The sequence below is a fragment of the Pan troglodytes genome, chromosome 21, assembly GCF_028858775.2.
Source record: "Pan troglodytes isolate AG18354 chromosome 21, NHGRI_mPanTro3-v2.0_pri, whole genome shotgun sequence".
In the NCBI taxonomy this organism is placed as follows: domain Eukaryota; kingdom Metazoa; phylum Chordata; class Mammalia; order Primates; family Hominidae; genus Pan; species Pan troglodytes.
Genome location: NC_072419.2, coordinates 39,285,701 through 39,303,941, shown reverse-complemented (window position 1 = coordinate 39,303,941; position 18,241 = coordinate 39,285,701). Strand labels below are relative to the sequence as shown.

Below are 18,241 nucleotides of genomic sequence, written 5' to 3'. Positions count from 1 at the left end.
ACAAAATAATGCCATTACCTTCTGCATGGATATCATTGTCTGTGGAGAGCTTTGGGCATAAGCTCTGTTCTCTCTTAGTTAAAAAGGGGACAACGACAAGTGCAAGAGAGGGCTAACTATACACGGACACCAAGTGGATACTTTTCTCTTAATGGAAGCAAATGTTGGCATCATTTGTATGATGGTTTTGTGGAGAATGTCTTGTTCTTAGGAGATATACAGTGAAGTTTATGGAATGAAATGTCATGATGTCTCCGAAAGCTCAAATTGCTCAAAAACAGATAAGATAGATGGGTAGACAGACAGGGAGACAGACAGAGAGACAGACAGACAGATCAGACAGATAGATTGATAATGGGTGAGTGGGTGGATGGATATATAAATGGATGGATGGATTGGTGAATGGTTTAGTGGATATGGATGAGTGGGTTGATGGGTAAATGGGTGGGTGGGTGAGTGGATGGGTGGATGGATGGATAGATGGATGGGTTGATGGATGGATGTTTGGGTTGATGAGTAGATGGATGGATGGGTTGATGGTGGATGGGTGGATGGGTGAGTGGATAGGTGGATGGATGGATAGATGGATGGGTTGATGGAAGGACGGGTGGGTTGATGAGTGGATGGATGAATGAGTTGATGGTGAATGGATGGGTGAGTGGGTGGATAGGTGGATGGATAGATAAACGGATGGATAGATGGATGAATTGGTGGATGAATGGGTGGATGGTTTGATTGGTGGATGGGTGGGTGGGTGGGTGGGTGGATGGTTGGCTGGATGGCTGGATAGATAGATGGAAGGACTGGTGGATAAATAGATGGATATACAAATGAATGGGAGGGTGGGTGGATGGGTGGATGGATAAATAAATAGATGGATGTATGGGTGGATGAATGGGTGGGTGGATAGGTGGGTTGATGGGTGGAGGAGTGGGTGGGTAGGAAGGTGAATGGATGCATAGGTAGGTATGAAGCAACTGTGGCAAAATTTTAACTAGTGGATCTAAGCGAAGGATATATGTCCATCAGTTGTAGCATTTTGCAACTTTTCTGAAAGCTTGAAAGTTTTCGAAAGAAAAAGTTTGGAAAGAAAATGACTGGAGCATGCCTAAGGGTGATATTTTGTTATGTGTCATTTTGTTACTTATGTATTAGTGTTTACCAAATGAAAACATTCTAAACATTTATATTGAGGTTCATATATGTGAATATATGTTATGCTTTTAAAAAACAATTGAAATAAAGTTAAATAAAATTGAATAGGGAGCAACTTTCTCATCGTGAGATTTGGTCTGTGGACCACCTGAAATCCTCCCAAGCACCACTTTGGCAAGTACTGACGTAATTGATGCACACCCAGTGGACCATCTGCAGTTCTCACTTCACAGCAAATTCCCCAAGTCTGTGGAGACTGAGAAGGGTCACTGGCAGCTGTCTGCTGCCCAGCCACCTCCCCCTGGTGGGGCTGTGACTCACCATGCCATTGGTGATATCCAGGTCTAGAGCGTGCTGCTTCTGCAGCAGAGTCAGCACTGAGCCCAGGAAGTTGGCAGACATGGCCAGCTGGGACTTGGTGTTGTCACCCATGGGAGGCAGCTCTGGCATCGGCTTGGGAGACACAGCTGGCCACCCCAATGGGTAGTCGATGAGTCCTCCTCCAGCCTCCCCAACCAGCGTCTGGGGGAGAAGAGAAGAAAGGGGTCATGGGGAGGGAGAAGATGGAAAGAAGGGGACTGAAGGCTGGAGTGAGGCCCTGAATCTGCCTCCAGGCAGCCATTTTTGGTTAAACCCACTGAGTCTCAGTGGCTCTTTGATGCATGGTCCCCGCTGTCCTCCAGTTTATGATGCAATGGAACCTTTCGCAGTTCCTGCTTCATGGTCACTTACAATTACAGCCATGGTATGACAGATCCTCTCCAAACTCAGCCCTGCAGTGATGAACTAGCATATGTATGCATCTGTACAATGCATATCTACCCTCTAAAGACCAGACTCCTCTCCACGGTCTACAAGGTGCTAGGTGATCTGCTCCAGGAGACCTCTCCAGCCTCCAAGCCACTCTGTCTCTCACCTTCCTGCTATACAGCCACCAGGGCCTTTGCAGTCTCCCCCCAAAACCACTACCCCCACCATGGAGCCTTCCCACAGGATATTCCCTTCCCCACATTCTTCTTTTGTTAAGTTCCACTCATCTGGCAGCTCTCAGCTCAAGTGTTACCTCCTCCAGGAAGCCCTCCTTGACTTCCCTGGGTGGATCATATACCCCCTGCTTTAGGCTCTGATAGCCTCGGATCCTTGATCACCGTGCTCATGACTTAGAATTGCATATTTGTTTGAGTGATTCTTTATGGCCTGTCCCCTCCAAAACATTCTAATCTCCATCAGGGCAGAGACTTTGTCTTGTTCATCACTGTACCTCCAGCACTCAGCCCAGAGCCTCACTCAGCCTCAGCTCAGGCATACAGCGGGTGACCAATGAATATCTCTTGAACAGATGTATGTTTATGAATATATTAGATGTGCATGCACAGGTGCTGGAAATATATATGCATGCGCAGGTGCGCCTGTATACACGGGAGCACGGATGCACTCCTGCATCTCTGTATCTGCTGGAGCAAGCGTGGAGTCATCTGTGTTCATGAAGCCTAGGGAAAGTACATATGTGTGCGTGCCCCATACAAAATTAGGGGCCAGATGCAGGCCAGTGCTGGAGGAGCCAGCTCATACCACCTCACACGGTCAGATTTCACACATCTCTTCCCAACTCTGCGTCCACTGACGTCACGTTGGTAACTTGAAGCTGTCCATGATGGGAGGTTTGATACCATGGATATTGGCCAATGCTACAAATCAGGACTTTTTTTTAAATCATGGAGAGATGATGGTTAAATGCTTACCAGCATGCCTCTGGCCACATTTATTCCTCCAGTACACCCAATCCCATAGCAGCAGCTCTTTTAGCACCTAGTAGCTCGATTGCCTGGGTTCAGATCCCAGGTCCACATTTATTAGCTGTGTGACCTTGGGCAAGTGATTTAATCTCTCTGTGGCTCAGTTTCCTCAATAAGAAGTGCCTCCCTCATATGGTTGCTGTGAAGATAGGCTGAGTTAATCGACACAAAGCACACAGAATGTGCCTGGCACACAGTAAGCATTTGGAATGCTGGCTATGATTATGTTTTCTAACACAGCTCTTAGAAGGCCTTCTTCTAATCGAGAGGGTCCTGTCAAGTGTTGCTTCCCAGGCATTCAGCAGAAGCCCTGGGAGGGCCTCACTGATACTCCTGCCTTTGGGAGGAGGGCCACCACCCTTTGCCCTGAACCCCAGGCACTCACGTTGAGGTCCAGCTCCAGGAATTCCCCGGTCACAAGCGGGAGGCTGGAGAAGGTGTATTGGACACTTCCCAATATCCCCAGAGGAATCAGAGCTGCAGGCAAAGGAGAGGGTCACAGGGAGATCCCCTCACCATCCAGATGCCTTCCCTCCTCATACACTGGGGCTGGGGATGGACAAGGTAGGCCCACGCTCCAGCTCCAGACACCACGAAAAGAGCAAAAGTTCTGGGTTTGAATCCCAGCTCTGCCTCTTCCTTGCTGTGTGAACCCAAGCAAGTCATTGCACTTCTTTGAACCTCAGTTGCCTCCTCTGTAAAATGGGTTTACTGTAACCTCTGGGACTACGTTGATGGGGGCAGGGGGGTGCAATATCCTGGATGTTGATGAGCTTTGTAAACTGTGAAGTGCTGTGCACCAGGGAAGGAATTTAGGGTTCCACAATGTGGTGCTTAGTTGAATCTGTCATTTCCTTGACTGTGTAATGAACAGCCCCAGCTTTTGGGCTCTTCCTTCCTCATCTCTGGCCACAAAGGGAAGGAGATTTCCCTGTCTTGGAAAGCCGTTCTCATACTGCCTAGAGTCCCAGAGAAATGGGAACACTATCAGAGACGGCTGCCCTGTGTGGCTGTGGAGGCTGTGCACTGCACAACTCGAGGCGCTGCCATTCCACTGTAATCCATGTGAAAGGAGGTGCCTGGAATGCTGCAGTGCACAAATGGCACAGCCATACAGGGCGGGCTTGCTTTCAGGAATGTTCACTCAGAAATCAGGGTCCGAGTTGGTGGTGGAGCCTGGTTCTGAGGCCGTGGTCAGTCTCCACAGTGTGTCTCCTGCTAGTCATTCTCCAACCCCTCTGTGAATTGAGAGATTTGAGAGATGAGGAAACTGGGAAGAGTCTCTCCAAGTCCACACAGCTGCCAGGGCAGAACCGGGGCTCAAACCCAGCTTCCTGGCTCCCAGGACGAGCCATTACCTCCCAGACCCCTGACTCCCAGGACAGAGCCATCACTTCCCAGACCCCTGACTCCCAGACCCTGGTGGAAGCTCCTCCCTCTGGTACTTGGGGGGTGTTTGGGAGCAAGAGGGAAAGCCAGGTGGCACCTCCCTTGTGGCATTAGCCACTCCTCACTTCAAGGGCCTAAGGGCAGGTCTGTGGCCCCCACCACATTGAGCCCTCCTCCCAGAAAGGGCCCGGTCCTCAGTGCCTTCCCCAGGCTGGAGAAAGTGTATTGGACTTACAATCCACGAGGCCCAGCTGGTCATTGACAAGACCCAGCACCACATCCACGATGGGGCAGAGCTGCAGGGGAGAAATAGCACAAAGCCTTGTTGACGCTGCAGGGAGTAGGAGCAAGGGAGTCGGGGACGCAAGAGTAACGATAGCTAAAATTTACTGACTGCTTGCTCTGTGCCAGGCACTCTCCTCACCACAGCCCTGTGGGGAAGGCTGTCTCTAATTCCCACTTACAGATGGGAAAATCGAGTTTCAGAAAGATGATGCAACTTGGCACCCAGCTAGGAAGTGCCCAAGCCGGGATTCAAACCCGGAACTGTGCAATTCTCAAGGTCCCTCTCCTTAGCCCTTCACTAATCTGTCCCTTCGTGTTCCTCAGGGTCCTCCCCAGACCCTCCAAATACATGCCCCAGGCCTTGGCTCTCTCTGTCCCTCTGGGTTACCTGCAGGCCCCCAGGGATGGAGGCTGGACTATGGCCCCTCAGTCTGGGGGAAGCCTGTGCCCCTTGCTCCCATACTGGGACAGCTTCTTACCAAGTCAGGGAGGACGTCGGCCAGGACTCGGTTCACTAAATTGTCCACGAGATTGGGGAGAAGCCTAAGGAGGCAGGAGCAGGATGAGGTCAAGGCTCGCAGCCATGTGGGGCTCACCAAGGCTGTCCACCCTGTGGGTCACTAGTCCAGGCTCTGAACAGTGAGAACCTCTGAGTGCTGGAAAACTGTTCGAAAGCTGGGAGGACAGAGTACATTCACCTTGGACTGACTAGACAGGCCACCCAGGCAAATTGTTTGGCTTTTCATGAATTCATGCATTCATTCATTCAATAAACAAAGTGTCTGGAGCTTTACAATGGGTCAGGCCCAGGCTGTAATGTTGCTGATTTTCAACTGCAAAAGTCATTCCCACCTGCTGATCTGACCCTCAAATGGGTCATTTGCTGCAGCCTTATGTTGTGTTTCCAAAGGGAAAATGAACGTGTTTATTTATCTAAGCATCTGACTCGGGATCTAGTACATAGTAGGTACTCAATAAATGTTTGTGGAAGGGAGGGAAGGAGAAATACTGGCCAATAAAATGTGCTCATGTGATCCACAAGAGAGGATGGATAGTTGGTGCTCAAACAATTGGGAGAGGTGATCCATTTTACAGACAAGGAGGCTGAGGTCCACAGAAGTAAGCCGTGCAGCTCTTTTTTTTTTTTTTTTTTTTTTTCTGAGACAGAGTCTCAGTTTGTTGCCCAGGCTGGAGTGTAGTGGTAAAATCTCCGCTCACTGCAGCCTTGAACTCCTGGGCTCAAGAAATCCTCCTGCCTCAGCCTCCTGAGTATCTGGGACTACAGGTGCACACAACTGTACCCAGCTCTTAACTAACCCTCCCAAGTTGTGAGTCAAGGAGGAAAATCGATGATAGACAAGATATATAGATGGGCAGACAGACTTTTGGTCTAAGAATTTGTTTCCAGGGGCCTGCAGTGATAAGAAGACGAAGGAAACATGATCATCCTACACCAAAATGTCTCTGACCGCCGGACCTCTTGAGAACTTCACTCCGTCCCTCGCCACCGAACACTGCCTGGGTCCCCGCTTCTGAGGTTGTGGCTGACTGTTCAGAGCTGCGCCAATTCAGCAAAGCAAAGAGTTTCTTGAAATAAAGCCCTAATTAGAACATTTCTCCCAAAGCTAACTATGCATTTCGGTCCCCCTTTTAAGTGGATTCACCTTGACGGGCTTATCCTGGTTCCACCTCTCCTCAGATGATAAGGGCCTTGAGAATATATATGTGTGTGTATGCATGCATGCATGCTTTTGTGTGTGTGTGTGTGTGTGTGTGTGTGTGTGTTGAGGGGATAGTTGGACTTTCCTTTATGTACATTCAGGGCATAAACTCTTTTCCTCTTCTGGGAAATTATCCAACAGGTTCATCGACCCTCCTGTGAAATGACATATGTAAAAGGTTATTCATTGTGACCTTACTTGTCAGGACACAAGATCAGGCAAATTATATCCAACAATAGAGGACCAGCCAAATAAGAGATGGCTCATCCAGGCAATGGAATATTACGCAGCTGTAAAAAGTTAAACAAGGAAGCTCTCGATGTTTGGATGCAGAAAATTCTCCCAATAGGGTAAATGAAAAAAAGCAAAGTGCAAAACAGTATTTATAGTATGTGCCCCTTTGCATAAAAGGAGGGTGGGAGATGAGAATCTATGTTCATATTTGTTTCATGTGTACAAAGAAACTGGAAGGAGAATTGAGAGATGAATAACTGGTGAGCTTGGTGGGAGGGAGGCAGAGGGAGGTGGGATAGGAGGAGGCCCTGTGCTCTGTGCCTTTTTGCTATTTTATGTTTGTGAACCATGCATTACCAAATATATATTTCCTAGTGAAAATGTGAATTTAAAAATCTGTGAGGTTTCCATGGTTTTCCTCACCCTCCTCTCCTTGCCTGGACCCTGGGAGCTGATTTTCTTTGCCTCCATCGTCTCTAAAGCAGAAGTAAAGTCTCCAAGAAGCCCACGGGAATCAGAAAGTTTGGGGTTCAAGTTGCACAATGAGTTTCAAGGGCTGGGGGGACTGGGCCAAAAGATGGATAATAATGGAGAGGAAGAAGTGGGGACAGAGGCCTCCAAGAGAGAAGCCAAAGAAGAGGGCATGGAGTGAACAGAAAGAGACCGCTCTGAGTGTGTGCTCATCCAAGAGCACCACCTGGGGACAGCGTGCTGGCCAGTATACGAACACTTGACACCACTTCGCCAGAGGATGGAGACTTGGACATTTTGTAAGGAGCATGTCATAGGAAAACTCTCATCCCCTCACCAGGTTTGAACTGGGCAGAACCAAGTGGGGAATGCCCCTGTGATCTGGGGCACCAACGCACACAATCCCTGTTGGACGTACGTTCATCAGCTCTCAAGATATCCCAGCTGATCACTAAGTGTTTTCCATTCCTTATCTCAATTCCTGAAGGAAAAAGAATTGCCCATTTCACAGATGAGGAAACTGGAGCTCAGAGAGGGCAAGAGGGCTACCCAAAATCACACAGCAATGAACCGTGGAACTGAGATGTGAGTCTCAGGCATGCTCCTGACCATTCAGATCGAAACCTTTTCAAAGCTGGAAAGAATGTGTGTTGCAAATGACATATTTTCCAGGCTGGTCAAAGGCCCCATCCTGGGTTTGAAGGTGCAGCCCATGAATTCCCATCAGGCATGTGCCAGGTCAGGGACAGAGGTGAGAGTACAGCTGGCTCAGCGTGAGTAGTCACCACCCCACAGCATCATCGTCCTGCCCACCCCAGTGCCTATGGGCAGGTGGGTGACGTCATGTTGTTTGCCAAAGACAGACCATTCCAGCAACCCCCAAGGCACTCCACTGCCGGCTGGCACTCACCCTCGCAGCAGCTTGACTTTGATGCCCCCTAGGAGGGTGTCACATCGCTCAATGACCAGCCGAGGATAACCCGTGCGGTCCATGGTCAGCCGGACCTTGGCTGTGATGTTCACTTCTACTGCGATGTCCAGGAAGCCAATAAGACTGGAGGAGGCCAAGGGGCCAGGGAGACCATGAGTCACCCCCAGCCGCCAGGAGCTTACCCTTACCCAGGCCTGTCCTTGCTGTTCCTGCCATCTGCTATGCTCCTTGCTCATCTCTAAGGAACCCAACCCAGAACTCTTCCCTGGTCCCTCAAGTCACACGTGAACAAGTCTATCTCCCCCTCAGCCCATGAGCTTCAAAGGCTGGGAACAGGGCTCAGCACACATTCTGGTTTCCAAGGTGACTCCCAATTGCCTAGCTTGGTGGACACGACCTCATCCCACGGGGATAAGTCCACACAGAAGCCCACCCTCTGAGGTCCTCTAGTCAGCACCTAGTGCATGGAAGGCCCTATTCCAGGAAGCATTTTGCTTGCCTTTCCCCACTTACGGCCACAGTCACCTGGAAAAGGGGGTGACCTCATTATCCCATTGCCAGTGAAGACACTAAGGTTTAGTGACATTGGGGGACTGGCCCAAGGTCACACAGCTTATGAGAGAGTCAGGATTTGAACCCAAGCTGTCACCTGACTCCAGCCTCCCAGATTTATTTATTTATTTATTTTGAGACGGAGGTTTGCTCTTGTTGCCCAGGCTGGAGTGCAGTTGCGAGGTCTCGGCTCACTGCAACCTCCGCCTCCTGGGTTCAAGCGATTCTCCTGCCTCAGCCTCCCAAGTAGCTGGGACTACAGGCACCCACCACCACGCCCAGCCCATTTTTGTATTTTTAGTAGAGACGGGGTTTCACCATGTTGGCCAGGCTGGTCTCGAACTCCTGACCTCAGATGATCTGCCTGCCTCGGCTTCCCAAAGTGCTGGGATGACAGGCATGAGCCACCGCTCCCAGCCCAGCCTCCCAGATCTTAACCACTGTGCTAGGCTGTTTTCACCACTGACAGATGGCCTCTGGTGCAAGTCTGTGGGCATGCACTGGCAGAAGTTCAGTTCTTCCTAGCCTCTGTGTTATGGATACAGAGGTTGGGCCATAGGGTGGTGGGGACCCCTCCAGGGCCAAGGGCACGCACCTCTTCCCGTTGATGGCCACACGGGTGTACAAGCTCAGGTAGACACCCACGCCGGGCAGGAGCCGCACGGACACCCGAGGGAGGGTCAGCTCCACGATACGCAGCCTGCTCGGGACACAGAGTGGTGAGAAGGCCGGCCACCCCAACTACCACCCACTCACCCGAGCACCCTCCCCTACACCCCCTTTCTCTGCTCCCCGTCTGTTCCTTCTGACTCTAAAGACACTAGACACCTGCAGTTCAAGGACAGAATGTGGAAAACAGAGAAATTAAGGCAAAAATGCCATGACCTGTAATCCCAATGCCCAGAGGCCCGCTGTGTGCATTCCGTATATTTCCTTTGAATCTTTTCTGCATGTCAAGATGCCATTCCCTCTCTCTGCTCATCCCTGCCCCTCTTGCCTGGTTCCCTCCTATACATATAGGTTCCTCCTGCTTAATTCCCTCCTATACATTCTTCAGATTTCAACTTAAGGTCCTCTTCCTCCAGGAAGCCTCCCTTGACCTCCCTAAGTAGGTGAGCTGCCCCGTTATAGAGATTCTTATTTCTCCATGAACTTCTTGCCACTGTTGAAACTGCATGGTTATGTTTAGGCTTCTTATCAATGCCCATGTACCCTATCAACCTGCAAGCTCCGTGGAGACAGAGAATGTGTCTTTTCTTGGCTTACCATTGGGTCATGTCCCCACTGCCAACACAGTACTCTGCACATCGCAGGAGCTTTAAATATTTGTTAAATTAAACATCGACTATGAGGAACAGGCTGAGCATAGAACTTATGATATATATGTATAGTTTTAAAATCCTTGGGGTCTTTTCCACTACACTGTATTACTATGACCATTCTACAGATGAGGGAACTGAGACTCGAGAGATGATGTCAATGGCCCAAAGTCACACACAAACATGAAAAGTTGAACTGGGTCTCAAACTTAGGACTGTTTCATGCCAAGACCCAAACCATGTAACTTGGGGGTCTTAAAACTTCCAATCCTGAGGCCAAGCCCTGAAGTGTGTGGGGCTCTGAAGACCTTCCCTCCGGCAACCCCAGCTTTAGGGAGTGATCACCCCCATTTGGAGGTGTATGGGGGCTTTCTGGGGAGAACCCGTCCCCTCCTTACCCCGTGATGCCTTGCACGGTGCTGAGGATGCCACCCTCGCCGAGCACGCCCAGGACACCCCCTCCTCCAAGAAGTCCTCCGTCACCAAGGAGACTGCCTCCGCCGAGCAGGCCACCTTGGCCTGCAAGGATGCCATCGGCTGCCAGCATGCCTCCAGTGCCCAGCAAACCACCTGGGCCCACCGCCCCAGTGGCAACTCCAGTTGGGATTTCTCCAGGCCGCAGCTCTCGCCGGTGAATCCTGCCCACAGGTGCTGCCCTGTATCGCCCGAGGCCCCTGTGGCCTCCATATGCATTCTCGGCACTGCGATAGCCACTGTTTCGGAGGTCCCTGATGCTTCCTTCGGACTCAAGGATCTCACCATATCGGTATTTGCCCCCCAGCTGAGCAGTGTTGTCGCTGGTCTCAATGTGACCATACTTGTAATTACCACCAAGTTTTTTGCCGTTGGTATATACTGGGCGGGGTCCTCGGACATGGAAGTCATTGTAGGGAATATCACCAACACCTCGGGGGAATTCAGTGCGTCTGTAGTCATTGTAATGGTGTCGGCCACCACCCAAAAGACCACCACTACTGCCACCCAGCAGCCCCCCTCTACTGCCACCCAGCAACCCCCCACCACTGCCACCCAGCAGCCCCCCACCACTGCCACCCAGCAACCCCCCACCACTGCCACCCAGCAAGCCCCCACCACTGCCACCTCCTCCACCCAGCAACCCCCCACCACTGCTGCCACTGCCACCCAGTAAGCCTCCACCCAACAGATCACTGCCACCCCATCCACCCCCACCACCAAGCAGGTCCCCCAGGAGACCACCTCCCCCACCACCTCCACTTCCACTTCCACCAAGCAGACTGCCCAGGAGAGGCCCACCACCATCACCACGGGCTTTACCCAAGGGCACCTCTCTCAGGGCCGAGTGGAGAGCATCACTTTGCTGCAGCGTGCCTGAAATGGCTGCAGAGAGGCAAGGGCATCAGTCCAGGGTTCCTCCCTTTTTTCCGCCTCCAGCCCCCAGGCAGCACCTCACAGTGTTGCTCAGCTCCCTGGGCCTCACTTTTCCCACCAGCGAAGAGCAGAGGCTGAACGGGATGACTTCTCCAGGCTGATCTAGCCCTGGCATCCTGGCCAGCTCATTTTCTGCTGGGTTTTGTCTGGTCTTACTTTAACTAGATTTGGACATCAGCCAGCCCTTCATGGATTTTCTTCATTGCCCTCCCTTCTAAGTGCTCTGCACTTTACAGCTTTAAAAAATTGACTTCAGGCCGGGCGTGGTGGCTCATGCCTGTAATCCCAGCACTTTGAGAGGCTGAGGAGGGTGGATCATGAGGTCAGGAGTTACAGACCAGCCTGGCCAAGATGGTGAAACCCCGTCTTTACTAAAAATACAAAAATTAGCCAGGTGTGGTGGTGGGCACCTGTAATCCCAGCTACTCGGGAGGCTGAGGCAGGAGAATCGCTTGAAACGGGGAGGAGGAGGTTGCAGTGAGCCGAGATCGCACCATTGCACTCCAGCCTGGGCAATAAGAGCGAAACTCCATCTCAAATAAAATAAAATAAAATAAAATAAACTTTCTTATGTATTATCGCAACTGATTCTTGGGAAATAGTCAAGGCCAGAAGTGTACCCGTCTGATGGATAGAAAGATTGAGGCCTGTGAGGTACTCAGAGATCACTTAAATAGGAAATAATCTCATTTTTTTATGCTCATGATAGCCTGGGATGGGTGGAGGGAGAAAGTATGTCCTCACATGCTAGATGACAAAAGCAAGGTCCTAAGAATTGGAGGCAGGAATAATTATAGCTCCCACTTTTGAGGGCCTTCTAAGTCCCAGGAGCTGTGCTAAGTTTTCAAAAGGTCATTTCATTTCATTCTCATATCAGTTCTCTGAGATAGAGACCATAATTACACCCATTTTACAGATAAAGAAACTGAGGCTCAGGGAACTCAAGTCATGAACTTAAGGTCACACAGTCAGGATTTGAACCCCACGAAGGCTGATCCAGGGCTCTTAATCACTGTTCTCTATTGCCTCTAAAGAATGAGCATAAAGTCACCAGTATGGTGCTTGGCACATAGTAGGTGCTCAGGAAATGGTAGTCAAAAGAAAAAGGAGAAACTAAGGCCCAGAGAGTAGAATTCACCCAGCCTCCCGATGTGAACTCTGCTAGCAGGAGGAGGTTCCTGGGTACTTCAGAGTTGGCAGAGCTGCCCTGCTTGCCCCATGCCAACCCTCACCCCTTCGGGGCTGGACTCACCATTGCTCAACACATCTTTCGTCACCCTGAGGACCGTGTTTGTCTCGTGGCTGGTGCCACACACAGCCACCACAGACAGCGCAGCCACACACCAGGCCATCCACATGCTGGCACTGCTTCCCTGTGGAGGAGAAAGTGCAGATGCAGATGTGGCTGGGCGCCACCACCCTGGCCAGCAGGTAGCACTAGGCAGCCCCAGCCAAGAGTCATCTCAGGACCCTGGGACCGAGAGAGAGGGGAAACCAGCCAAGGTCACATATGAAGGCAGGGTCCAGAATTCCAGATACTACCTTTTCAGTTTTTCAAATTGAAATGAATCTGGTGACACAAAGCAGACCCATTAAACACACTGTTTCAGAGAATGGATGTCTAATTATCTCCCATGATGGAATTGACAAATTGAGCATCAGGGAGATGGGTAATAGGGATTCCAACAAAAACACCAAACTGGGAGCTCGCAGGTTCTAAGGAACTCTCTCCAGCATCTACCCATCTACTCATCTACTCATTCCTCTACATCACTCACCCATCTACTCATCTACTCATTCTCCCCTTCGTATTTATTCTCCTGTTCACCCATACATTCAACCTACTATCTTTCCATCTATCTATTACCCATCTGTCATGGAAACACCCAGCAAGCCATATATCTATCCATCCAACCAACCATCCATCCAACCAACCATCCATCCACTCATCAACTCATTCTCCTCCATTTAGTCATCTGTCCACCCATCTCACCATCCATCCATCTTCCCATATATCTATCATCCATCTGTCATCCAAACAGCTGGCAAGCCATATATCCTCCTACCCATCCATCTATCCAACCAACCATCCATCCACCCATCCATCCATCCATCCATCCATCCATCCATCCATCCATCCATTCATCTTTCCATCAGTTTATCTACTCATCAATGCATTCATCTAGCCACCCTTCCACACATCCAGCTCACCAGCAAACACTCTTCCCATCTCTTTGGAGGAGTCAGTTCTACACCACGTGGTTAATATTAATGGCTCTAGGTCAGAGATATCTGGGTCTTAATGCTTAGGAAAGGGACTTTACCTTTTTGAACTTCTGCTCCCAAATCACAAACAAGTTGTATCTCATACATAGTAGACACTCAATAAAGAGCAGCTATTGTTATTACTTTGGGACTGTTATTTCAGACCCCTAAGAAGTGGGTGAGGAATGTTATGAGATTGGGGAGGTGAAACATGCATTTTGGAATGAGCTGCATAGCCTCTGGGAAACTTTCTTTTGCTCCTTTTGTGCCCTCATCCACTTCTCTCACTCCATCAGCCCCGGCTACACATCCACCAACCTCAGAGAGTCAGCACAGGGCATGGCCTCTCATCTGAGCCAAGAAATTGTTGGTTTCAGCCACCTTTGTTTAGGCACACTCTCCTCTTTTTTCTGTCCCCATTTCTCTTGGACTTCACAGAGCCCCCAAATTCTTTCCCTACTCCTATCTGCTCCCAGAAGAATATTAGAGGCATTCATTTACACTAGAATATAAAGGACTACTATATGCAATAAATTTTTTTTCTGGCTTCCTCACCTCATCCTAACCTCACTTTCCAGAGAGCTGTGTTCAAAAAGGAATCACCCCTTTCAGTTAAAAAGATGGGCACCGATGGAAGATTTCTGGCATCAGCAAACAGCTGAGGCGTCTCCAGGAGGTAGCAAAGGCCCTCGGTACCCAACGTCCCTGGGAAAGATGAGTGCAGCTCTGCGCATGCATGTAATTGGCATGACCCAGGCCTTTTTGTTGATTCCCAAGAGGCTCTCCTGACTAGGCCCATGCTACAGACAAGACCGCTGAACTTGGAGAGGGGCCATCCTGATGGATCTCCAGGCTGGGACTCCCTCTCCTTATTACCTTCCCAGGCCTGTGCCTCCCCTGCCGGACACTGAGTAGACAAGGTGCACCTCCTTACCCCTAGGAGGTCCCTGCCGCTGAGTCTTGAGAAGTCCTGTTCCCCAGCCCCTCTGCTTTTGGCTGAGTCTGGTCACAGATCAGTCTTATATAGCAGCCTGAGGCTGAGCCCAGACCCCAGGAGGGAAATACTGTGTAATTACAAGAGACCGGAATTCAGATTTGCTCTGCAAATTGGGCATTGAGCCCCAAAACCATAAAGGTTTGCGGTTTGTGGCTAATTCCAAGACTGGCACTCAGCCCCAAATGGTGTCACATGAGCTGGGTTTTATCAGCCCTTGGGCTGGGCACATTCCCAGAGACCCCAGCTAGGCCTCAAGCTTGGGGAACTGGAATCACCCCCAGATGCATCTAGTTTCTAACTCTAAGGCAGGCACTAGCCATTCCAGATGATCTGGGTAGACAGGAGGTGCCCAGGCTGGACTCAGCATCAGGATGACCCAGGTTCAAACCCTGCTCAACCCCCAACTCACCGTATGACCTTGGGCCAGCCACTTCCCTCCTCTGAGCCTCACATTCTTTCCATCTGGCAAATGAGTATAATACCTGCCTCACAGGGCTGATTTTAGGACTAAAGGAGACGAATATGAATCCAGCTCCTCAAACTTGGGACTGGTGCACGAATGTGCATTTTTTTAATCTGAAAAATATTCCTCACTCATTTCTTAGGGGTCTGAAATAATAGTCCCAAAGTAATAACAATAGCTGCTGTTTATTGAGTGTTTACTATGTATGAGATACAACAAGGTTTTTCCCAACTATTTCCTCATGAAATTTTCATACCTATAGCAAAGTTGAAGGAAATGTACAGCGGACACACATGGTTGTCACGTTGTTCCCACCAACTATACCCACCATTTACATTCTTGTCATATTTGCATCCATCTGTTAGTCCATCTTTTATTTTTTATGCATTTGAAAGTTGCAGACATCAGTATACTACCACTAAACACTTCACCTTGCATGCCATTCAGATTCTTTTCTTTATATCTTTAAATACAGTGACATGCACAAATCTTAAATGTTCATTTGCTGAGTTTTGACCATATTTTACGGTCATGCAGCCCACACTCCTATCACAATATAGAACATTTCCACCACCCCAGAATGTTCCGTCTGCCTTTTCCCAGTTGCACCCTCCAAAACCTGCTGGGACACAGCCCAGACCACTTCACTTGGCATCCAAGGCCTTCCATACACACATCCCAGTCCTCTCTTCACACAGAGCTACTCATTCCTTCCATCCCCTCCTCATCACCCCCTGTGCTCCCTGCCTCTGGGCCTTTGCATGTGCAGTCCCTGCTGTCTACAAAGCCCTCTCCAGATTCAAAGGGTGAAAGGTAAGGAGCTGCAGGAAGCTTCCCCCAGCCCCTACACTTCTTCTGGCCCATCCAGAGATCCCTGGGGCCCATAGTGAAGTGTTGTTTCTCCAGGCGAACCAGCTATGTGCCCCACTCCTAGGCCAGCACAGGCATAGATGCCAGTGTAACAAGTGAACAAGTGAATGAATTAATTAACTCATCTTTCGCTCTCCACTGGACAGAGTGCTCCCTATCTTCCCACCCCATAGCCCCAACCCAGGTCCTACCTCCATGTTTAATCAATGCCACCTCCTCCCTGCTCCAACCCTGCCCGTCTGTGAATTCTGAGAGGCAGGAGACATTTCTGTCTCCACCAAGGCCTGCTTTCAAGTCAAACTGGGAATAAACGTGTTTTGCCCCCGACTCCCCAAGGAGATGCCTCCTCCTTCCTCCCTGGAGGCAGTGGGGACTCTAAGGCAGGCGTCATTGATATAAGTCCTGCCAAGCTCAACCGATGTCACCCCTCACTTCTGTGCCACTGGGCCAGTCCCACCTTGGAACTCAGTTTCCCCATCTGCAGTGGGTGCATTGATGGAACCGTTAAGAGCACAGGCTCTAGAGCTGGCTGCTGGGCTTGACTTCTGCTGCCAGTTCTCGCTGTTTCCTTGGTTGTAAGATTGTGATTGGAACCGTCCTGACCTGCAAAGCTCTGGGAACAGGGCCTTGCACACAGCTGGGCTCAGCGAGTGGCATTTACATCCTTATCATCCTGGGTCCCACGCGGCAGCAAGTCTGGAGGGCGATGAGGAGCATGAAGAAGTAGCTTCAGCCCAGACCACCTCATTGCCTCCCGTGCGGGCTGGAGGGGTTCCTGGAATGTGAAATAGGGACTCCAAGAGTCATACACTCCTGCGTTCCCACATTCATCTGCCCTTTTAGCCTCAACAATCACTTCTCCCTGGCCTCCGTCTGGCCACCTGCAAAATGGGCATAATCACACTTTCCCAGGAGGGTTTTGAGAGTTACATAGGAAATGTGTGGAATGTCCCTGGAGCCTCGGAGCTCCGTAAACAGCAGCCCCCTTTAGTTTCCCTTGATGAAAGCAGACACTGAGTAGGGGCAAGTTCTGCCCGGCCTGCTAGCAGCATAAACTTGTGACAACGACTCTTTCTCAGTGCCTCAGTCTGCACCCCTGTAAAATGGGGAAACTAGAAAGGACATTTCAAAATGATGCTACTCATCTGAGTAACTCAGCTCCTGGGTCTTCCCTGTTTAAAGTCGTTGTGGTTCCCCATTGCCTGGCACTTAGTAAGTGTGATAAAAATGTTTGTGATACAAATATATGACAGTTTTAAATGGAATACAATGCAAAGAGGGCAACTGTGCCTTTCCCCACTCCTAAGAGGGCAGGAACCAATGCACACTATAAACTGTAGAGGGCAGTGCACACATGAAGGTGGTGCCAGTCACCCAAGGTTCTATGCCCATTCTCAGTCCTCAGGCCAGCCTGTCCCCTGGGTCCTTCCTGGCCACCCTGAGAGGATTAGGGCAGCCCTGGCGCCAGGGAGATCACCTGGGCTTAGCTTCCAAAAGGTACCTTTGTCTGGAGCTGGAAGGACCTAGTGGGGGACGGCTGGAAGGACATCCAGATTCCCTGGGAGGTGACTCACCTCCAAGGTGACTCAGCCACACAGGGGCCAGGCGGTCACACTGGGGCTGCTGAGATTAGAAAACAGATCAGACCCACCACCAAAACTCCACTCAGCCCTTGCCCCCCTGCCATGAACTGTCAGCCCTCCAGAGCTGCAAGGGGCTCTCTTCAGTCTTGCTTGATTCCTCACCCTAAGGGCGGAGTTCGGAGACTGGGGTCCAGAGGCAGGGGTGGGTACTAGGTTCAAATCTCAACCTTGTCACAACCTAGCTGTGTGGCCTTGAGCATACCACTTAACTTCTCTATGCCTTGGTTTCCTCAACTGTATAATGAAGGTGAAGACAGTTCCTAGAAAGCAGGCCTGATTCAAGAAGCTGATGACATGACATACCTAAAGCACTTAGAACAGTGTCTGGTACTTAGTAAGCGTGCAATAAATGCAGCAAGAACTTTCTGGCATAGCAGTGAAAGCCCAGACTTTGGAATTCGAGTCAGAGGGATCTGGTTCAAATCCTGCTTCTGCCACTTAGAAGCTGGCTGATTCCATTTCTCTGAGCTTCAGTTTCCTTATATGTAGAACAGGATGATAATATCCACCCATCCTGGGGGCTGTGAAGTTAAGTGCACTAAGGGATGCTAAGCATCTGACGTAGCATCCAGCACACAGTAAGCGCTCATCAGAGGTTAACCGCTCTCACCTCTACTCTCTGCAGCTGCAGGACTCACCATGATGAAGCAGACACTGTCCCTGACCTTGAGGAGCTCTTGGGCAAGTGGGAGAGTGAGACTGAGGCAGTGACCAGTGTGGCCCATACAATCCTGGGCCCT

General features: G+C 50.2%; 1 protein-coding gene across 2 annotated transcripts in view; it reads right to left on the bottom strand.

Moving 5' to 3' along the window:
• The window catches only part of BPIFB4 (BPI fold containing family B member 4), a 32,069-nt gene extending 17,509 nt beyond the window's left edge, over positions 1-14,560 (bottom strand). For both annotated transcript variants that reach the window (XM_016937706.2, XM_016937707.2), the window contains exons 1-10: positions 14,463-14,560; positions 12,516-12,636; positions 11,150-11,212; positions 10,252-10,759; positions 9,130-9,234; positions 7,962-8,105; positions 5,105-5,168; positions 4,576-4,636; positions 3,337-3,428; positions 1,477-1,677 (exon numbers count right to left, since the gene is read on the bottom strand). In XM_016937706.2, the coding sequence (XP_016793195.1) occupies positions 1,477-1,677; positions 3,337-3,428; positions 4,576-4,636; positions 5,105-5,168; positions 7,962-8,105; positions 9,130-9,234; positions 10,252-10,759; positions 11,150-11,212; positions 12,516-12,621 (1,344 nt within the window). In that variant the 5' untranslated portion in view covers positions 12,622-12,636; positions 14,463-14,560. The remainder of the gene's footprint in view (positions 1-1,476; positions 1,678-3,336; positions 3,429-4,575; positions 4,637-5,104; positions 5,169-7,961; positions 8,106-9,129; positions 9,235-10,251; positions 10,760-11,149; positions 11,213-12,515; positions 12,637-14,462) is intronic.
• Positions 14,561-18,241: the final 3,681 nt, after the last annotated feature.